Source organism: Eschrichtius robustus, chromosome 10 (assembly GCF_028021215.1).
Source record: "Eschrichtius robustus isolate mEscRob2 chromosome 10, mEscRob2.pri, whole genome shotgun sequence".
Classification (NCBI taxonomy): domain Eukaryota; kingdom Metazoa; phylum Chordata; class Mammalia; order Artiodactyla; family Eschrichtiidae; genus Eschrichtius; species Eschrichtius robustus.
The window spans coordinates 34,455,338-34,478,571 of record NC_090833.1 but is presented as its reverse complement, the minus strand read 5'-3'; the positions used below and the strand labels follow the sequence as shown (position 1 = coordinate 34,478,571).

Below are 23,234 nucleotides of genomic sequence, written 5' to 3'. Positions count from 1 at the left end.
CTCAGTTTTTAGAGGTTAGTAAATTTTCCATTTCCATAAGTTTGCCGCTGGTTTCTAGACTACTTGGACCTACGAGCTTATTCATTGCTACAGCTGTGATAGATAATTCATCTGACCTCAAATAGAATGATTTTAGCAAGTTGGGTTCTTTGCAAAATACTGTTTTATAATATTTAAAGTTAATATTATAACCACCTCAGAATTCATCGTGAACTTGGATTTCTTTAAGTTGGTTTTGTGTGTTTTCCAAAGGTTACAAAAGTGGATGAAACCAGAGGGATCGCACATATTTATTTATTTACCCCCAAGAACTTCCCCGATCCTCACCGCAGTATCAATCGCCAGATTACAAACGCAGACTTGTGGAAGCATCAGAAGGATGTGTTTCTGAGTGCCATATCCAGTGGAGCTAGCTCCCCCAACAGCAAAAGTGCGAACACCCCCATTTTGGGCAACACTGGAGAGAATTTCAGAAAGAGCCTCTCGGATATCCTCAGAAAGTCGTTGGTAGACCACAGCAGCTCTTTCTCCATGGAGGAACTGCCACCTCCTGCCCACTTGTCCAAGCCAGGGGAACACATGGATGTGTACGTGCCAGTGGCCTGTCACCCGGGCTACTTTGTCGTCCAGCCGTGGCAAGAGATACATAAGCTGGAAGTTCTGATGGAAGAGATGATTCTCTATTACAGTATGTCTGAGGAGCGCCATGTGGCGGTGGAGAAAGACCAAGTGTATGCTGCAAAAGTGGAAAATAAGTAGGTCCTTGGACAATCAGAGCTTTTTATTCTCCTCCTAAGAAAAATGTGTAGAATGATACCAAGAGTCCTTAATCCCTGCAGGGGGACTTGGAACTGCACAAATGGGAATTTTGAATGTGAAATGAGACCAGTGAATTGTGCAGTTTTCTAATATTTAAAATGATGTCATTTATCTAAAAATCTAATGACCCTAGTCCTGTTAAAAACCTAATTATATCTAAAGTGAATGTTTAAATATTTTTTCTACTTTCCTGTGAGAAAAATATTTTTTTATTTAGGAAATAATGTTTTTTATTTAATGACTTTCTAAATTTTAAAAATAAAATGTTTATTGGAGATAATTTAGAAAATATAAAAAAGTATAAGAAAACAAAGTCAGCCAACCAACATAACCCTTGTTAAACTACTTATGTATTTCTTCTAGTTTTTTTCCTATACATATTTATACAATTGGTATATTACTATATATAATTTCATACCTACTTTTTTCACTTAACATAATTCTGTGAACACTTTTCCATGTGATGAGATTTCTTCATAAACATTTTAATGACTAAATATTGCATCATATAGAGAAATCATAATTTACTTATCATTTTCTTTTGTAGGTTTTTTTTCTCCCAGATTTTTCACTGTTACAAATAATGTTGAACTTAAATCTTTGTTCAGCTCTCTGATTATGTATTTATGAGATAGATTCCTAGAAGAGAAATCACTTGTTTAAAAATTACAGGATTTTTGATATATGCAGTCAGGTGCTTTCTAGAGAGCTTGTGCCACCCTTTATAAGGTTCAACAGTGCCTATTTCACTGCTCTTTGGCCTTTGGACAGTGAGAATCATAATTCCTTACATTTGTTTTAGCACTTTCAGTCTGTTTTCTCACGTTTGCACATTTGGATCCACACTCTCCTCTCCTGAAGCCCCCAGGATGTGCTGGTTCCAACCCAAGGAAGCCCAAGCTCCTCAAGCTATACGCTCACTCCAGGAAGCCCTGGACAATGGCACAAGCTCCCCCCTCCCCCGTCCCTTTGCCAGCTTTCTTAGGGGAAATGTGCCAGCTTATTTGACAATGCTGAACAAAAAGAACAATCTCTCCCCCTACCCTCCCTGTCCCGATACACACACCCCAAAAGTCAATTTAAAAGGTCAACTGCTTATTTTTTTTCTATAAAATGCTTTCATTCATTCTTAAGATAGCAAGTAGAGGCATTTATAAAATTTTGTTTTTTGTTTTTTTTTTTTTTAAACATCTTTATTGAAGTATAATTGCCTTACAATGGTGTGTTAGCTTCTGCTTTATAACAAAGTGAATCAGTTATACAATATGTTCCCATTTCTCTTCCCTCTTGCATCTCCCTCCCTCCCACCCTCCCCATCCCACCCCTCTAGGTGGTCACAAAGCCCCGAGCTGATCTCCCTGTGCTATGCGGCTGCTTCACACTAGTTATCTATTTTACATTTGGTAGTGTATATATGTCCATGACACTCTCTTACCCTGTCACATCTCACCCCACCCCCTCCCCATATCCTCAAGTCCATTCTCTAGTAGGTCTGTGTCTTTATTCCCGTCTTGCCACTAGGTTCTTCATGGCCTTTTTTTTTTTTTTTTCCTTAGATTCCGTATATATGTGTTAGCATACTGTATTTGTTTTTCTCTTTCTGACTTACTTCACTCTGTATGACAGACTCTAACTCCATCCACCTCATTACAAATACCTCCATTTCATTTCTTTTTATGGCTGAGTAATATTCCATTGTATATATGTGCCACATCTTCTTTATCCATTCATCTGTCGATGGACATTTCGGTTGCTTCCATGTCCTGGCTATTGTAAATAGAGCTGCAATGAACATTTTGGTACATGACTCTTTTTGACCTATGGTTTTCTCAGGGTATATGCCCAGTAGTGGGATTGCTGGGTCGTATGGTAGCTCTATTTGTAGTTTTTTCAGGAACCTCCATACTGTTCTCCATAGTGGCTGTATCAATTTACATTCCCACCAACAGTGCAAGAGTGTTCCCTTTCCTCCACACCCTCTCCAGCATTTATTGTTTCTAGATTTTTTGATGATGGCCATTCTGACCGGTGTGAGATGATATCTCATTGTAGTTTTGATTTGCATTTCTCTAATGATTAATGATGTTGAGCATTCTTTCATGTGTCTGTAGGCCATCTGTATATCTTCTTTGGAGAAATGTCTATTTAGGTCTTCTGCCCATTTTTGGATTGGGTTGTTGGTTTTTTTGTTATTGAGCTGCATGAGCTGCTTGTAAATCTTGGAGATTAATCCTTTGTCAGTTGCTTCATTTGCAAATATTTTCTCCCATTCTGATGGTTGTCTTTTGGTCTTGTTTATGGTTTCCTTTGCTGTGCAAAAGCTTTTAAGCTTCATTAGGTCCCATTTGTTTATTTGTGTTCTTATTTCCATTTCTCTGGGAGCTGGGTCAAAAAGAATCTTGCTGTGATGTATGTCATAGAGTGTTCTGCCTATGTTTTCCTCTAAGAGTTTGATAGTGTCTGCCCTTACACTTAGGTCTTTAATCCATTTTGAGTTTATTTTTGTGCATGGTGTCAGGGAGTGTTCTAATTTGATACTTTTACATGTACCTGTCCAATTTTCCCAGCACCACTTATTGAAGAGGCTGTCTTTTCTCCACTGTATATGCTTGCCACCTTTATCAAAGATAAGGTGACCATATGTGTGTGGGTTTATCTCCGGGCTTTCTATCCTGTTCCATTGATCTATATTTCTGTTTTTGTGCCAGTACCAAACTGTCTTGATTACTGAAGCTTTGTAATATAGTCTGAAGTCAGGGAGCCTGATTCCCCCAGCTCCATTTTTCGTTCTCAAGATTGCTTTGGCTATTCGGGGTCTTTTGTGTTTCCATACAAATTGTGAAATTTTTTGTTCTAGTTCTGTGAAAAATGCCAGTGGTAGTTTGATAGGGATTGCACTGAATCTGTAGATTGCTTTGGGTAGTATAGTCATTTTCACAATGTTGATTCTTCCAATCCAGGAACATGGTATATCTCTCCATCTATTTGTATCATCTTTAATTTCTTTCATCAGTGTCTTATAATTTTCTGCATACAGGTCTTTTGTCTCCTTAGGTAGGTTTATTCCTAGATATTTTATTCTTTTTGTTGCAATGGTAAATGGGAGTGTTTTCTTAATTTCACTTTCAGATTTTTCGTCATTAGTGTATAGACATGCAAGAGATTTCTGTGCATTTATTTTGTATCCTGCTACTTTACCAAATTCATTGATTAGCTCTAGGAGTTTTCTGGTAGCATCTTTAGGATTCTCTATGTATAGTATCATGTCATCTGCAAATAGTGACAGCTTTACTTCTTCTTTTCCGATTTGGATTCCTTTTATTTCTTTGTCTTCTCTGATTGCTGTGGCTAACACTTCCAAAACTATGTTGAATAATAGTGGTGAGAGTGGGCAACCTTGTCTTGTTCCTGATCTTAGTGGAAATGGTTTCAGTTTTTCACCATTGAGGACAATGTTGGCTGTGGGTTTGTCATATATGGCCTTTATTATGTTGAGGAAAGTTCCCTCTATGCCTACTTTCTGCAGGGCTTTTATCATAAATGGGTGTTGAATTTTGTCGAAAGCTTTCTCTGCATCTATTGAGATGATCATATGGTTTTTCTCCTTCAATTTGTTAATATGGTGTATCACATTGATTGATTTGCGTATATTGAAGAATCCTTGCATTCCTGGGATAAACCCCACTTGATCATGGTGTATGATCCTTTTAATGTGCTGTTGGATTCTGTTTGCTAGTATTTTGTTGAGGATTTTTGCATCTATGTTCATCAGTGATATTGGCCTGTAGTTTTCTTTCTTTGTGACATCTTTGTCTGGTTTTGGTATCAGGGTGATGGTGGCCTCGTAGAATGAGATTGGGAGTGTTCCTCCCTCTGCAATATTTTGGAAGAGTTTGAGAAGGATAGGTGTTAGCTCGTCTCTAAATGTTTGATAGAATTCACCTGTGAAGCCATCTGGTCCTGGGCTTTTGTTTGTTGGAAGGTTTTTAATCACAGTTTCAATTTCAGTGCTTGTGATTTGTCTGTTCATATTTTCTATTTCTTCCTGGTTCAGTCTCGGCAGTTTGTGCATTTCTAAGAATCTGTCCATTTCTTCCAGGTTGTCCATTTTATTGGCATAGAGTTGCTTGTAGTAATCTCTCATGATCTTTTGTATTTCTGCAGTGTCAGTTGTTACTTCTCCTTTTTCATTTCTAATTCTATTGATCTGAGTCTTCTCCCTTTTTCTCTTGATGAGTCTGGCTAATGGTTTATCAATTTTGTTTATCTTCTCAAAGAACCAGCTTTTAGTTTCATTGATTTTTGCTATTGTTTCCTTCATTTCTTTTTCATTTATTTCTGACCTGATCTTTATAATTTCTTTCCTTCTGCTGGCTTTGGGGTTTTTTTGTTCTTCTTTCTCTAATTGCTTCAGGTGCAAGGTTAGGTTGTTTATTCGAGATGTTTCCTGTTTCTTGAGGTAGGCTTGTATTGCTATAAACTTCCCTCTTAGCACTGCTTTTGCTGCGTCCCATAGGTTTTGGGTCGTCGTATCTCCATTGTCATTTGTTTCTAGGTATTTTTTGATTTCCCCTTTGATTTCTTCAGTAATCACTTCGTTATTAAGTAGTGTATTGTGTAGCCTCCATGTGTTTGTATTTTTTACAGATCTTTTCCTGTAATTGATATCTAGTCTCATAGCGTTGTGGTCGGAAAAGATACTTGATACGATTTCAATTTTCTTAAATTTACCAAGGCTTGATTTATGACCCAAGATATGATCTATCCTGGAGAATGTTCCATGAGCACTTGAGAAAAATGTGTATTCTGTTGTTTTTGGGTAGAATGTCCTATAAATATCAATTAAGTCCATCTTGTTTAATGTATCATTTAAAGCTTGTGTTTCCTTATTTATTTTCATTTTGGATGATCTGTCCATTGGTGAAAGTGGGGTGTTAAAGTCCCCTACTATGATTGTGTTGCTGTCGATTTCCCCTTTTATGGCTGTTAGTATTTGCCTTATGTATTGAGGTGCTCCTATGTTGGGTGCATAAATATTTACAATTGTTATAGCTTCCTCTTGGATCGATCCCTTGATCATTATATAAAAATTTTGTTATTTTTATGGGAGGAAAAAAAACTAATTTTCAGCTCTTAAAAGTGAAAAGTATAATAGCTCTCATTCTAAAAATCATTCAACTTATATGTCACAAGCTTTTCATCTTTAAAAAATATTTTTACTATGTCATGTTATTTACAATCATAAGCATAAATGGGTTCCAATTTGCCTCATCAGAACTCTTTGTTATTGGATAGTTTAATCACAGTTAAAGCCAAGCTAATGCTAACTCTTATCTGAGGAGCAGATTAATGATGATTAGTGGTGGGGAGGTGCCACTTGGAGGGAAGGATCATGTAAAGATCTCTGAACACTGGAGATCTGTAGTGTGGGACTTCAGACTCCACCCCTACTCCCCCATGGGTCGAACAGTTCTGCCTCAGGACTCTGGGGCTTTAATCAGTTAATTTGTCCCAGATAATCAAGGGATGTCTTATATATGGGAACAGATTATCTGATATTTTTGGAAACTTTATGAACTGAATCAATGTAAAGTGTTTAGAGCTTCTGTCTTGCTTACAACCCAGGACTATTTACTAAACCTTGTTCCCAGCTCTGGTAAGTTAAGATTTAGGAATTTGAGGTACAGTTTTGATTACAGTGATTTCCAAATCTATCCCAATTTAAGAATAACCTAGGCAGCCTATTAAAAATGCAGATTCCCCTTCCTCACCCCAGGCCTGCTGAGTCAGAATCTCTGGCAGTAGAACCCCAGAATCTGTGTTTTAAGTAAAATCTCCAGGTGATCCACATGTAGCCTTGCACTGAAATTGGTAATGTAGTCAAAACTGAAGCCTTTATTTAAGCTCTTAGTTTTGAAAGTTGAAAGCTAAATAGAAATGCAACACATAGGTTTCCTGATGGTTCTCTCCTCACAGCTCTGTACCTCTTATTTATAGACTAAAAGCACAGACCATCAGTCATTTGCCTTGTACAGTTTAAAGACAGTGATATTGGTGGAAACCAAATGTTTTTATCTCCTTTTACACTTATATGAATTAGCAACCTGCGCCAAACTGGCATTTCCACATATGGAAATTTCTCTTCAAATTAAAGTTCTTATTTGCACAGCTTATCTTCATTTTAAGAATACTTATAGTAATGGCTGCTATTTGCCAACTGCCTGTTATATGCCAAATTAATGTGTTAGGCACTTCATATATATTGTTTCTACAAGTAAATTAAAACTAAACATTACGCATGAGATAATTGAGGCACAAAGAGGTTTTTAAGTAAAGAGCCCAGGGTTGACATGACTGAAAAATGACTCAGTGGGACTCCAGCTCAGGTCTGTTTGGCCCCCAAAGCTCATGTACTTATTATGATACCTTTCTGTGTCCCTGTTGTCTCTGTGATTCATGGGTAATTGCTTGCTTCACTTTGGGCTTATCTGAAGGTTTCTGGAGTTCCTCCCAGAACCCCCCAATTGCATACAGTGTTTGAAGTTGGCCTCTTTGTAGCTTTCTTTTTTTTTTTCTTTAATAAATTTATTTTATTTATTTATTTTTGGCTGCATTGGGTCTTCGTTGCTGCGCGTGGGCTTTTTCTAGTTGCGGTGAGCGGGGGCTACTCTTCATTGCAGTGAGCAGGCTTCTCACTGTGGTGGCTTCTCATGTTGCGGAGCACGGGCTCTAGGCACGCGGGCCTCAGTAGCTGTGGCACGAGGGCTCAGTAGTTGTGGCTCACGGGCTCTGGAGCGCAGGCTCAGTAGTTGTGGCGCACGGGCTTAGTTGCTTCGTGGCACGTGGGATCTTCCTGGACCAGGGATCGAACCCGTGTCCCCTGCATTGGCAGGTGGATTCTGAACCACTGCGCCACCAGGGAAGTCCCGAAACCATTCTTATTAAAGATACAGAGCTCATTACCAAGTCCAGTGGCTTCTTTTAACTCTAAATCCTAGTTGACCTCCCTGTAACATGGGATGCTTTACACTACTTGGTTTCTGCAGCACCACTCTTTTCAGGACCTCCTGCTGCCACCTACCTTCTATTCCTCAGTCTCCTTTTACTGGGTAACCTTCCTTTGCCTTAAATTTTTGTGTTTCCCAGGATTCTGTCCTCACTTCAATTTTTTTCAAACATTCTCTGCTGAAGCATTCTCATTCTCTCTCATAGCTTCATAAACTACCTTTATTTTGATGACCTTACCCCCTACCAACTCTAATCTGTATCTCCTGCTTCAGCCATTCTCCTGAGCTCCAGACCTTTGGTCCAAATGCTACCTGGATAGCCCTAAGGTATCTTGCCTGGAAGTCCCTGAATTAATGCATTCTTCATACCTGGTCCCGCTTGCTTCTCTCTTTCCATCTTCCACACATGGACCTTGTCCCAAAAGTGTGGCCATTTCCTGTCTCCCCGTCAAAGTGAAGGGATCTGCTAGCCTTGTCCTGATTGTCCTCTGTGGCACTGTTTCCTCCTGCTTAGTGGTGGTTTTCCTTTATTAGCTCCATGAGGCCTGTAAAAGGGTATTGAGTGAACAAATTCCATCAAATGAGCCAGTGACAAAGCAGAGAATAGTAACCTTTGGAAAAAGAAGAAGCAGTCTCTTTAAAAACTTCTACAACAGCATAGTTTTATATTTTAGTAAATAACATTTGTACTAATTTTTCTTTTTATCAAAAAATGTTGCCCTTAAAGCAGGTGTTGACTTTGTGCATTTTTTTCTTCTTTTTTACTCCAATGCACATCTAGGTGGTACAGGGTGCTTTTAAAAGGAATCCTGACCAATGGACTGGTGTCCGTGTATGAGCTGGACTATGGCAAGCACGAATTAGTCAGCATAAGAAAAGTGCAGCCCCTGCTGGACGTGTTCCGAAAGCTGCCGTTTCAAGCAGTCACAGCTCAACTAGCAGGTAACTTCTGGGGAATTTGGACTCATGACACAACAGTAGTATATATTGTCGTTTTGTCCTGGGTACAGAGTCATTGGCCTATTGATAATTTTTAATGATCTCTCAAGGTCGTGCCCTTCCACTATATCTGCTGCTTCTGTTTTTCCATATTCCTTTCTGTCTCTGATTTCATGTATGAGTATTTTTCTAAAACTGTAAACTTCGTACAGGTACAGTATTGCATTCTGCTTTCACACTACTACTTTTTGAGTGGTTGTTTGATGGTCCTGATAACAATTCTTAATAGCTGCAAAATATTCTGTTTAATCATTGTTTCCCTATTGTTGAACATTTAGGTTATTTACACTTTTATTGTAGTATTGAGGAAAAAAACCCACAGCTACATATATTAGCCAAAACAAACAAATGGAAACAATGAGACAACTTAAATAACCAACAGGAGGAGAACATTGCGCAATTAATATTTTATAATTTATTGCAGGAATTATAATGCATCTATGTAATGGACTTTCACAATTATAAAACATTCCTGGGTCGTAGAATATGACCATTTTCATGGCCAAATGAGTTTCCATTTGCATTGCAACTGACAACACACAAGTGTGTGATTTCACCACACTCACACCAGTCTATTGACTATCATAAAATCTGAGGAGCTGAGTTAATAGGTGTAGAGTGGTACTTCTTTATGATACTGTCTGATGAGATTTGTTTTATCTTCTGTGAAGGCAGTGCAGATATCTGTGTGCCCTCTACCAGTAGGTAGCACGGGTGCCTAGCTGAAGCTCCACCCAGAGAGCTGTCGCCATGAGCAGAGGGTGCGGGGGCCAAGAGGGCTGAGGGGTGCCGACACCTCCAGTTGTCTGGAGGTCCCGCTGTGTGGTCCCGCTGTGCTGGGATATGGCGAGTTGTGACCACACGTGCAACCCTCATTCCTCACCCCCCGCTCACCCCATACACTTAGCAGTGGCAGAACTGACTTGATCTCAGAAATGAGAGAAATTATATATATAAATTCTTCTTTTTGACAGCGTTTATTGAAGATATACATATGTAGATAGATAGATAGGTAGAAAGAGAGAGAGAGAGAGATTGCCTTATTTTGAAGTATTTGCCAGTTTCTTTGTGTCTCCTACTAGAATTCAAAGGAAACTCTCATGGTAGACAGATATGAACCAAAAATGGCATCTTACACATGGCATGACTACCATTGATCTGCTTTGAACTCAAACTTCTAAATGGTTTCTTCAGAATTAATGGTTACATTTTTCATTTTCACTTTTTAACGTTCAGGTTTTTCTAACAACACATTTTGTTAAACATGACAATCAAACGGCCCAGTGAAGGAGTCTCCGTGAGGGAGGATCGCGTGGCCCCATCATCCCCACCCCGGCTTCATGGCCGCAGTCACTGGTGCTCCCTGTGCAGGGGACTGTACAGCCGCTTCATTTCACTGAATTCGTGCCGGTGCTGGGAGGCTCAGACTCTGTTACAGTCACTGAAGCAGCAGCTTATAGACAGTTCTAGGCTTCTCTCATGGGAAATTCTTAGTAATCAAAGAATTTAGCCCACTCACTACACCGAAAGGTCTTTTAAATTATATGTGAAACTCCCAGACCTTCGTCACTATGGGGCATAATTTATATATCTAATCTAACATATGTGAACTTAATTTATGTTAGTTTAATAATACTTCTTGAAAAATACATATTCTTGTCTCAGTTTTGTTTTAAAACCTAATTCAGAATTCTCTAACTTGAGCTCTCAAGTTTAAAAGTCATGGGGATTTAGAAATGCATGGGACTTAAAATTCATCTGGTCCAACCACTTTATTTTACAAGAAGTAAACTGAGGCCTGAGAAATCAACTGGTTTCCCCAAGATCATACCGTTTGATAGAGGAAGAGCTGGGAATAGTAACTGAGTCTCCAGACTTTCAATCCAGTGCTTTTACCATGGTGATGTATGTAATTTTAAATACTGTTAAGTGTATTAATTCTTCTTCTTCTTCTTTTCTTTTTTTACTATATCTGGTTCATCAGGGAAAAAAATCTGTAAATAAGAGAAATGTCATTGATACTGGTATTTCATTCCCCATCAGTCTATATCTACATATATTTTACGGAAATGGGCAGTCATTATTATAACTTCATTTTATAGCCCAGCATTAAATCTCAAATGAAATTTGTGTCTGTAGGTGAAGGTTTACAGAAATAACCCCATTCAGAATAGAAAAACTATAAGCAAGACTGTTGTAAGATTGTTCAGCATCTGTTTTTCAGTTAGGCAAGTCTAAGCTGGTATGTTTAACTACTTTGGGACTGACTAAATAGTTTTCCATTAAAATGGATCAAAGAAAGGCTCATTTGACCCCTCACTGATCTGCGAACTCCCTTTCTCTTAGGAGTGAAGTGCAGCCAGTGGTCTGAGGAGGCTTCGATGGTGTTTCGAAATCATGTGGAGAAGAAACCTCTGGTGGCATTGGTGCAGACAGTTATAGAAAACACTAACCCTTGGGACCGGAAAGTAGTGGTCTATTTAGTGGACACATCACTGCCAGACACAGATATCTGGATTCATGATTTTATGTCAGAGTATCTGGTAGAGCTTTCAAAAGTCAATTAATCGCTGCTTCTGAGACCTTGACAACTAATTCAGATTTTTTTAGCAATAACAAAATGTAGTAGGCTTTAAAAAAAAAAATCTTACCTCTGCTACATGGCTCCGACTGCTGTGCGGGATTGAAAAGAATATGCTTGGGTTTGATGAAAGATATTTAACAAGTTTTGTTTTAACAGAGTTGACTTTTCAAAGAGAATTGCACTTGAATTATTACTATAATATTAGAATAAAGATGTTTATCAGTTCAAAAACTGACTATCTTATCATTTCTAGGCTTTATGATCTTAAGGTGAAGAGTTTCCCTTTCTATTCATGTTGTCTTCCTTGTGGTGCTCAGTTCTTCTCCAGTTAGACTGAGAATTCCGTGACTTAACCCTACCCTGGAGTAGTGGTGGGTCCCAAAGCAGGTGGTCACCACACCATGTGAAGTCTCTCCCGAGTCTTTAGCCCACCAGCATTGCTAGTGGTGCTGCTGGAGGAACAGCCCAGGCAAACCAGCACGTCCTGATCACCCCAGATCACCCCAAATCTTGAGTGGCTTATTGCCCAGAGAGTCTGGACTGAAAACGCAGGCCTTAACAGTCTCCCTGCCCAACCTCCCTGTCTACTACTCCTTGCGCCAGCCACACTGGACCTTCCCAAACCCCATGCGTGTTCATCTAGGACTACTCATACTCTAAAGGAAGCCCCACTTCCCTCCAGACCACTCTTATTCTTTTCCCTCAGCCTGCAGCTCATTTTCTCCCCATCATTTTTCTTTGTCAGTATCCTCCCTGACCTCCCAGGCTGTCCATGAAGCCTTCCCTGGTGCCCCTCCTACTGCACTGTACTTTGACTATGCCCCTCGTGCTGCCCAGATCTCACTGAGCTTCACAGCATATAACTAGTTGTCTGCGCCAGTCACCCCAACTAGATTGTGAGCTCCTTGAGGGAGGGAGGGGTCTTAGTCATCTCTCTATCCAGTCATATCCCGGTAAATGTTTGACAGCTGGTTCTGGTGGGTGTGTGGGGGTCATGCAGGGAGTGAGCCTTGATTTGTAGTGTCTGACGATTCCCATGTTGTAAATATTCCTACTGCTGTTGCGTTCCAGCTAACAATGTGACCTCACTGAATGTGGCGTTGGGAAAAGATGCACCCAAGCGGCTCTTGTGAGCTCTAGGATGGTGACCCCTTACTCAGTTTGACTGGGAAGCCTAAATTTTTGATTTTGAACATATACTGAATTTAAGCTAGTAGACCTCTGTGTGAAGATATGCATAAACTATTGGAAATATGGAGTGGGTTTCAGGGGAGAAGACCAGGCCAGAGATAAAAATTTTTAGTCATTTGCTTATTTTTATTTGAGAACATCTAGGAAAAGTAAGAATGGAAAGAAAATAAAGACCAGGTGTTTTAAGTTTTTCATGTAAAATGTGTTGAAACTGTCTTTCTAGCTTTTTAAAATTTATATTTAGTATTTATAATTAAAGTGATTCAAAATTCAGGAATGTTTATGCCAGTGATTTAAGTAATCATTTATGATAAAGTAAAAATATCCTGACACACAAATGTTTAAGTGAAATAAAGTAGTGTAAATGTTTTTTTATAATGGTTTCTTTCCCTAATAACAACAACAAAAAAACCCAAAAATCTTCAAATTGTCCACAGATAAGAAAGAAGTGGTTTGTACTTCACTAACTTTAGGAGTGTTTCTATTACTTTTTAAAATAAAGCAATTAGTTGTTGATGTAACTGAAAAGTTAATCTGGTGCTGGGACAGTTTGACAGACAGAGAGACTTGCCCCCCACCTCATACCATATTCAAAAGTCAAGTCCAGGTGGACTGAAAGCCTAAACATGAACGGCCACGGTAGGAAGATAACCCAGGAAAACACCTTTATAATCCAGGAGCAGGAAAGATGTCTTAAACTGGATGCACAAAGTGCTAACAATAAAGGAAAAGACTGATATACAGTTGACCCTTGAACAGGGTGGGGGGAGGGCATTTAGGGGCACCAACCCTCCCTGCTGTGGAAAATCCCCATGTAACTTCACAGTCAGCCCTCCTATATGCAGTTCCTCTGTGTCTGTGGTTCCACATCTTCAGATTCAACCATCCAGAGATGGTGCAGTACTGTAGTATTTTCTATTGAAGAAAATCCACCTATAAGTGGACTTGCACTGTTCAAATCTGTGTTGTTCGAGGGTCAACTGTACTAGACAAGATTAAAATGAAGAACACCTGTTCATCAAAGACGTTATTATGAAGGTGAAAAGGCAAAGCACAGATTGGAGGATATATATGTACACACATACATATATATATAGAGAGAGAAAATAATAGATTACATATATTCAATAAACAAAAGAGTATCCAGAAGCAAAATGGGCAATACGTTTGAACAAACACTTCACAGAAGAGGAAATCCAACTGGCCAGTCAACATGAAAAGGTGCTCAACCCATTAGGACACAGGGAAATGCAAATTCAAAGCTCAATGAGATACCACTCATATGCCAGAATGGCGAAAATGTTTCCATTTTTGTTAATTCCAAGTGTGTTGAAGATGTGTGCGCTTGTGCAGGAGGATACTGGTAAAGAATGTTCACAGCAGCACTATTTGTAATAGCTAAAACCCAGAAACAACCTACATGTCCATTAATAGTAAAATGTATGTTTCTAAAAACTGTGATATATTCATGCAATGGAAACCTCTACAGCAACGAGAGTAAACAAACTACAGTCACGTGAACCAACACGGATTAATCTCACAACATAAAGTTTCGCAAATGAAGATAAACTATGGAGGAAAGAGGCAAGCAAGGAAGTGATTACCGTAAGAGTCAAGAAAGTGGTCAACTTCAGGAGGGAGTTGTGACAACCCGGAAGGGCACAGGTTGGCTTCTGGGCTGCTGGCAGTGTTGTTTCTTAACTTGGTGGTTGCAGCAGGTGTTCTCATGATAAAGATTCTTAAACCTGCACAGTTATGTTGTATGCCCTTTTCTTAAATGTTTGATTCCACAACAAAAGGGTTTAAAATTTTAAATCTGAAATATTAAATCATTGCATTATTTTAAAATATATTGCACATGCCCCTTGAGAAGAATATTCTCATATAGCCATGAGGGTTTTGTAATGTAGGAGTACATTTGCATGGAAACAAGATTTTAAAAAGGTGTTTCTCATTAGTCATCTGTACACCAATATTAAAAAGTTTATATTAATAGGGTCTATCGCACCAGAAACTATCCTATAATAATCCAAAGACACCTTATTTTCTGTCCACACAAATTCCTTTTTATGAGCCATTTTAAAAATTAAAACACTTAAAGTTTCTGTTTGGGTTTAAGTGGTTTGTTCTGGAAAACATTAGCCTTTTAAGAAAGTGGGGCTTTTGGAAACAAAAGCAAAAATAAACGAATGGTACTGCATCAAACTAAAAAGATTTGCACAGTGAAGGAAACTTATCGACAAAACAAAAAGGCCACCTACACAATGGGAGAAGATATTTGCAAATGATATATCCAGCTAGGCGTTAATATCCAAAATATACAAAGAACTCATACAACTCAACATTTTTAAAAAACGATTAAAAAAATGCAGAAGATCTGAATAGATATTTTTCCCCAAGGAAGACATACAGATGGCCAATAGGCATATGAAAAGATGCTCAACATCACTAATCAGGGAAATGCAAATCAAAACCACAATGAGATATCACCTTACACCTGTCAGAATGGCCATCATCAAAAAGACAAGAAATAAGTTTTGGTGAGGATGTGGAGAAAAGGGAACCCTAGTACAGTGTTAGTAACAATGTAAGTTGGTGCAGCCACTATGGAAAACAGTATGGAGATTCCTCAAAAAAATTAAAAATAGAACTAACATACGATCCAGCAATTCCACTCCTGGGTATTTAGCCAAAGAAAACAAAAACACTAATTTGAAAAGATATATGCACCCTTATGTTCATTGCAGCATTATTTACAATAGCCAAGATATGGAAGCAACCTAAGTGCCCATCAACAGACGAATGGATAAAGAAGATGTACATAAACACAATGGAATATTACTCGGCCACAAAGAAGAATGAAATCTTGCCATTTGTGACAGCATGGATGGATTTAGAGGGTATTATGCTAAGCGAAATAAGTCAGACAGAGAAAGACAAATACTGCATGATTTCACTTATATGTGGAATCTAAAAAAGCAAAACAAATGAACAAACATAAAACAGGAATGGAGTTATAGACAGAGAACAAACAGGTGGTTGCCAGAGAGGAGGGGGTTGGAGCGAGGAAAGAAATAGATGAGGGAGATTCAGAGGTACAAACTTCCAGTTGCAAACTAAGTCAAGGGTATGAAATGTACACTGTGGAGAATTTAGTCAATAACTATGTAATATCTTTGTATGGTAACATGTTGTAATTAGACTTATGGTGATCAGGTTGAAATGTATAGAAATATCTAACGACTATGTTGTGCAAAAGGAATTAACATGTTGTAGGTTGTGTTGTAGGTCAATTATACTTCAAAAACAAGCTCATAGAAAAGAAGATCACATTTTTGTTTGGGGGGAGGATTGGATGAAGGCAGTCAAAAAGTACAGACTTCCAATTGTAAGATAAATAAGTGCTAGGGATAAAACGTACATGATAAATATAATTAACACTGCTGTATGTTATATATGAAAGTTTTTTAAGAGAGTAAATGCTGAGTTCTCATCACAAGAAACATTTTTTTCTTTAATTTTGTATCTATGTGAGATGATGGATGTTCACTAAACTTACTGTGATCATCACTTCACGATGTATGTAAATCAAATCATTATGCTGTGCACCTTGAACTTACACAGTGCTGTATGTCAATCATATCTCAATAAAACTGGAAGAAAAAAAAAGGTGGGGCTTTTGGGGTGGTTTTGGTTATTTTAAGTCGTATTTTGGATACTCTATTCTTCCAGTATAGAGGGAATGCCTTTGCCTCTGTTGGAACTGCATGTTCACAAAACGATCGTGACTAAAGCTTCGGCTCAAACCAGACCTAGCTGGGCTGCTGATAAGACCGGATGGGTCGTTGCTTCAATCAAAGGAGGTAAAGGTGCAGCAACCGCGTGGCTGGCTTTGCTCCATCCAAGGACCTACCGATTCTTACATCTTAGACCACGCAGGAATAAAAATCCTCCCACCTTTTTCCAGATAACTCTACCTGGTACAAGTGGGGAAACCTAGACGCAGACAGGAGGCGACGCGCACCCACTTGGCCGCGGACCCAAGCTTCGGGGCGGCCAGGGTCCCTGCCCCGCGCTTCCCCTTGCGGGCGTCTCTCCCCGTCAGAGGACTGTGCGCTGCGCCCCGGCGCCCCCGAGTGGAGGGAGAGGTAAGGAAGGCGAGCTGGGTGGGCGGGGCGAGGCGCGGTGACAGCACAGAGCCGGGCCCGCCCCTGGCTCCCACCCCCGGAGCCCACAGCGCCCGCCCGCTCGCGGCCGCCCGGGAGCTCTTCCAGTCCCGCGCTCCCCTCGCCCGCCTGCCGCCCGCGCCCTCCCGCCGGCCGCCCGCGCTCGTCCCGCCGCCGCCCGCGCCCGCGCCCGCGCCAGCCCCCGCGGCTCCACTGACCGGTAAGCGTCCCACCAGCCAGGGGTCCCCCTCGCGCTCGCGGGGCTCCCTGCCCCCGCGCCGGGGCCCCAGCCATATCTGGGCAAAATATTCAGCTGTCGTCGCCGCCGCCAAGAGGGACTGAGCGTGGCTCCCTCTATAAATAGCCGCCGCCTCGGGTTGCCTCCGGGGCTGGGGAGCCCGGGTCTCGGGGTCCGGAACCGGGCGCTCGCATCCGCGCCACTCGGCGCGCGTGGCCCCGGCCAGGGCGCCCTTCTCTCTGGACTCCGGCGCCGCGTCTGTAAACGGGAGAAGGACCTGGGGGCTCTCGAGGAGCAGCGCCGAGGGCGGGGGTCATGGCGGGGCCGGCGTTCCCGCTGCGCGCTTGACTCCAGCGCGCCGTGGCTAGGCGCCCCGGGCGCTCTGTTGGGTGCAGGTGCCGCCGAGCGCGGCACTCAGGCGCGGCCTCCCCGCCGGCTGCAGAGAGAGTGGACGTGGGAGTGGGGACGCATTTGCGCAAGTGAACGTGATACCCGGGTTCGCGCTGCGCCTGTTTGCGGCAAGAAAACTTTCCCAAACTGCGTGGGATGACAAGGTTTAAAGCACCACCGTAACGCGCCTTTCGCGCGGAGGTGGAAAGAAGAGGGGACGAGCCTGGAGGCAGGAGTTCCCTGGCTATGGAGCTCCCTGGCTATCTCCAACTCACTGGGTGGACTTGACAAGCCTCCTCCCTTCCCTGGGCCTCGGTTTCCCCATTTGTAGGAGCGGGGTTTGGTTCCCGCGATGGAGCTCGTGGCCAGGGCCGTGAGAGCAGCAGGGCGCGCTCTTGACCGCCGGCGCTCCCGCCACCTGTTTACCGGCTCTGGGCCTGAGACGCTGGGGGCACAGCCGCGCATATCCGGAAGGATTGCGGAGACCGGAGACTTCGGCGGTCCCTCTGACTCGGATCTTATACTAAGACCCAGTAGGACCCTCGGAAAGCCTGGGCAGTACGCACCCAGGAAGCGCGCTCCACGGTGATTATGGGCATCTGTGCTGGGTGGCAGCCATCACCTTCGCAAAGAAGCTTGTGAGTCAAACAGCTTTAGACCCAATGAACTGAGCAGGGCTAGAGGCTCCAGTCCAGCCGCTCCCTGGCCTCTGTTTCCCCGTCTATTTGGTGTCTGTGATGCTGCCTCGGAGCTCTGCAGGCACACCCCCTCCCCATCTCTTCTAGCCTTGACCTTGACCCTCTCAAACTCTTGCAGATTACCTGGCCTAAGCTTTTCTCTGTACGAATCACAAAACCAGACCCTAATCCAAGTTCTGGGCCCTCAGCGGGGGCACCCAAAAAATTCCCATTTTTCACCCAGTGGCGACATTTTGTTCCTGGCGAGGGGCTGCAGAGCCCCCTGCTCAAGGTCACACGCTGCTGGACATGCCAGGCAGAGTCTCCACCAGCCTTTCTCATGTCTTTCCTGACACTTCCTGCTGCTCAGGCAGGTCTTGGGGATCTGTTCAGCACCCCCTGTTCTTTGGTCTGCTGCTGTCCAGGACTTCCCCTTGCTCAGACAATAGCGCCCTCATCTTGAAGTTTCATTTTTGCTTCTACTTTACTTTCTATCATATATTTTTTCCAAAGCCATCTTAAAGCCTCACAGAATTAAGAGGAAATGGAGACAAATAGTAAGGTTCTCATCAATTCGAGCCACACAACAAACAGGCAGAGAGTGAAAGCAAGGAGTGCTGTCACTTAGATGTGTCAATTCTATTTAATGAGCCAGTCTTGCAAACCCACGTTTTAGAAGATCCTGGCTCTTAAGTTCCTCCCAGCCTAAGTAGAAAGCCAGTGTCCTCTAAAAATAGCCTCCGCCCCACCTTATCAGTGTCTCACACTTTCTCCCTCCTCCAGGGTTGGGCTGCTTCCTGCTGCTCAGCAAAAAAAACCACAAAAACTAAGAGTAGGTAGTGGCAGCTCTGAGTAATGGGCTGACCTGGAGATTAGGACACCTGGCTCCAGCCCCAGGTCTGCCACCCACTTAGAGTGACCTTGAGCAATGAGGGGGTGGGCAAGATGCTCTCCAGTGGACCTGGAACTAAGAGGACTCAGAGTTTCCCTTGGAAGACTTTCTATCATGAGAAAAGTGAAGCACCAGGGATGAAATCCAGGGGAACCCACCCTGTGAAGAGGAAAGAAAGAGCGGGAAAACCTGGTTCCCGAGAGCCAAGGGAGGAGAGAGATTGGCAGTGCCAGCTGGTGCAGAGAGACAGAGGGGAAGAGGACTGGGAAAGGGCCACCATGATTGGCAGGAGTCACGGGTGACTTTGGCCAGGGCATTGCAGAGGGTTCAAGAATGGGATCTGCCACTGCTTTACTGAAGCCAGTGACCCAGCCTGTCTGAGCCCGTTTCCTCCTCTGTACAAGGGGATAATCATAGCATCCATTTCAGATGGGTTGCTGTTGGGATTAAGGGGGATGATGCAGGGAAAGCCCTTGGTCCTGTGCTTGGTACCTGCAATGATGTTAATGCTAGTGAGAGGAAGAAGAAGCTAATGGGAGCCGAAGATTTGGAGACAGAGCCCACAACTCTTCTAAAAGCTTGGAGGAAAAAGGAAGGAAGAGAGAAGGTAGTAGGAGCTGGAGACAGGGCCGAAAGGGGAGGCGGGTGTTTCTGGGCTGAGGAGTGTGAGAAGAGGCAGAGACAGACCTGGGAGAGGGGAAGAGGTGAAAAGAGCATCTAAGGGACATGCACATGGGAGGACTGAGGGCCTTCCTTAATGACCTGCTGAATGTCACAGGCTCTAAAATCACATTCCTCTAGATTCAGGCTGAGGAAAGAAAGGGTAAAATGAAGCCAGTCCTGGCTCAGACCCTGGTGTCCTCTTGGGAGACTTCAGTATCTGTGAAGGAGGGTGGTGATGGGCCGCAAAGGGTAGTTTGACTCTGTCCAGGGAGCTCACGACCTTGGCTTGCTTGTTTCTGAAGTGACATCATGTATCAATGACTCCTGCTGAGCCCAGTCATAATGACCTTTTCCAGTCAGTGTTTTGATTTTTCAGTCTTACTAATGGACCAGCCAGGCTGCCAACATTTCTAAAGAGGCCAGTTCACTTTTCACTTAAAGCCAAAACACCAAGTAGATCAATTATTTGGCTGCTAGGAGCCATTATCAGTTTAAAGCCACAGGCTTGTTTGTATGGAAAAACATGAAGCAGATGGCATAATTTGGGGACCATTTCCTGTCTCTTGTTTTGTTTTGTAAAATCCTCCTTTGGTTAATCATGATAAGACCAGACTTTCTTTGCTCTTAACGATAAAGAAAGAATGAGCTCACTGGAGTCAACCTAGGACAGTCTAGGAGGTTTTCTTCGATGTTAGGAGGTGCTGGATCCGTTTTTGATCTGAAAAACTAAACAAACTCAAGCATTTCTTTTGTTTCTCCTTTTCTTACATCCTTTCTCTTGGAGAAAAAGAGATTTGTGAAATCGCTGTCTCTGTTTCAGTTCTTCCTTCTCAGGTCCCCAGCCCCAGCCACCGCTCACTCTGGGGCTTCTAGGGAGGTGTCCCCAGGACTGTTCCTGGGAGATGATTCTGGTGGGTGATGAGGCAGAAGTGCCTCTTGGCCTCAGTCAGCCTCCTTCATGGACTCATCTCTTCCCATCCCTTAAATATTAGTGCCACTCTCAACCCTAGTCCTTTTCACCCCACATCCTCCTATAGTCCCATTCACTCCCAGGGCTCCCACTACTCCCTGTACACTCGGAACTCCCAAATTCCCATGTCCAGCCTGGACCACGCTCCTTGGCTCTAGGCATCTGTGACTCCAGCCTAGGGGACAAAGCCAAGAGGGTGTCCCAAAGGCACTTCACACCCAACAGGCCCAACTCAGGCTCACCACCCAGTCTCCCTCCAGTGTCCCCCCTTCTTGGTTAACAGTAACACCATCCACCCAGGCTCTGAGCCAAAACCTCCATACCTTTCACCACCCCATTCATTTGGTCAAAAGTCCTATCAATTCTACCTTCCTTAACATCTCTTCTCTTCATGTCTATCCCCAGTCGAGTACTTTGCCATCTCTCCCCTGAGCTATTAGCAGAGCCTCTTAAGAGTCTTTCTGCCCCAGTCTTTTCTCTCTCTCTCTTTTTTTTTTTTTTTTTTACCCCAGTCTTTTCTTCTCATGCTGCTGTTAAAAGAGTTTTGTGAAACGTAGCTCGGATAGTGTTATTCCTCTTCATTCAGGGATTCCGCATTTCCTACCAGATTCCTTGGCATCCAACACCAGGACCATCTAAGATGTGGCCCCAAGCTGCTTCTCCAAAACCATCTCCTGACACTCCCCCCAGTTCTCTACACCTTCTGGTCATGGTGCAAGCATATGTGACTTCATGCCTCGCTGCCTTTGCCCCTGCTCTTCCTTCTGCCTGGGATGCTGTCCTTTTCCTTCTCAACCTGGCAAACTTGTAATCCTCCTTTAAAGCAAAGCTCCTCATTGCCCCACCTTTGCTCCCACAGCCCCCTGAATGGACCTCAGAGAACCAGCCGTAGTGTGTTCTAAGTGTAATCAGCTGCTTACATCCTTATCTCTGACTAGACGGATAGATCCTTGAGGGCAGAGTTCATGGCTCATTTACTGATATTTCTGCATCCCCAGTGTCGAGCTCAGAGCTCAGCGCTTGGCAGAGTACAAGTATTTTATGTTTTAATTAGTGGCTGATCACTGAATGAAAGAATATGTAAAAGACTAAGCAAATGAAAGCCCTGAGGTAACCGTGACAATCACACAACATCATCTACATGTTTTCCCATCCCACCACCCCGTCAGCTCCCTGAGGGCAGAAACCACACCTGTTCTGCTCCCCACCAACCCTGCAGCTCCTCAGCCCCCTCACAATAAATAGAATGAACCCATGATCTCATTTGAAACTCACAGTAATCCTGTAAGGGAGGAAGGGCCGGTATAATGACCCCTTTTTGTAGATAGCATAGTGAACACCAATAAGAATTATTCCAGGTCATCCAATTGGGATGTGTATTCCAGAAAAACCCAAGTGCTCTCCAGGGTTTGGTAAACTTGAGAAATCAGAGTCCTTGTGTTCTACACTAGTGCTTCTCTAGCATTGGAGATACTCAGGATCTTGCTAATGCAGATGCCGGCTCAGTAGGCCTAGGAGGGGACCTGAGACTCTGAATTTCTAATAAGCTCCTTGTTTCTAATAAGCTTATTAAATAATAAGCTTCGTAATTCCTAATAAGCGCTAATACACATCATAATGTGAGGCTTATCCTGCATACACTGACCACCAGACTTTGACCACCAAGGTGAGTGCTAATTATCTCAGTTTTCCCTTGGCCTTTGCATTAAGATAGTATTTCTGTTAAAATCTACAAATGAATTCATTTAAGCCTTGACTCAAAGTCAAAAATCAAGGGCTCTTTCTGGGATTTTGTTGTTGTTGTTTGGTTGTTTTGTTTTTGTCTTTATGAGCACTGTATGGGGCAGGAGGAGCATGATGGGGCACCTGGCAGGGGCTAGAAGAACGCGGTGGAGCACGTGGTGCAGTGGGGGCGGGACGTGTGGTGCGTGGTGGGCACGTGGGAAGGCCCAGGTGATGGGATGCACAGGGGGCGGGGACTAGCGAGGCGGCTGGTGATTGGGGGCGGGGCTTGGGGGGCACATGGCTGCAGTACGTTGGCAAGGTGGAAGTCCCAGGGATGGCAGGCTGCGGGAAGGGTCAGGCTTGCAGCTGCGGGTTCTTTCCACCTTCTTCTGCCTTTCTGGCTTCTCCTCTGCTTTCCGGAGAAATTTAGGCCCAGACAAGGCTTTAAGGTCATACTGCCCAGTTCCTGGTCAGCCTAGAAACCCCCCTGAGCGCCAGAGCTCCAGGCTTCTGTGCCCGATTGGCTTTTTCAGCGCACACTGCTTACAAGTTTGCTATCTTCGAGCGCAGGGTGAGCACCTGGCCCCTGCTGGGGTGGGAACCGGACTCCTGCCTCAGAAGCACTCAAAAGACAAGAAAGAGGAGAGTCAGGAAGGCGGACTTCCTCCACGCAAACCCAGGAAGATTTAAAAAGTCAGACTGAATGGCAACATTGCACGCATTTGTTTATGGTTTTTATACTACATTCCACTTACACCATTAAAAGGGTATGAGATTGCTTAATAAACCAGCATAGGCAACATAACTGGTGAGAACAGAAAAAAAGAAAGAAAGGAAGGAGGGAGGGAGGGCAGAAAACTTGAAAATTAGGATCATGAAACTCTGAGAATCTGATGGGAGCCATGGACCCTTG

General features: G+C 43.0%; 2 protein-coding genes across 2 annotated transcripts in view; both read left to right on the top strand.

Annotated features, from left to right (window-relative positions):
• Window positions 1-11,589, top strand: part of TDRD7 (tudor domain containing 7) — a 94,195-nt gene extending 82,606 nt beyond the window's left edge. Inside the window, exons 15-17 of the mRNA XM_068553338.1 lie at window positions 253-755; window positions 8,608-8,768; window positions 11,172-11,589. Of these exons, the coding sequence (XP_068409439.1) occupies window positions 253-755; window positions 8,608-8,768; window positions 11,172-11,392 (885 nt within the window). The 3' untranslated portion in view covers window positions 11,393-11,589. The remainder of the gene's footprint in view (window positions 1-252; window positions 756-8,607; window positions 8,769-11,171) is intronic.
• Window positions 11,590-16,920: 5,331 nt separating this feature from the next.
• The window catches only part of TMOD1 (tropomodulin 1), a 77,352-nt gene continuing 71,038 nt past the window's right edge, over window positions 16,921-23,234 (top strand). Inside the window, exon 1 of the mRNA XM_068552239.1 lies at window positions 16,921-16,986. The gene's annotated coding sequence lies outside the window, so the exon portion shown is untranslated. The remainder of the gene's footprint in view (window positions 16,987-23,234) is intronic.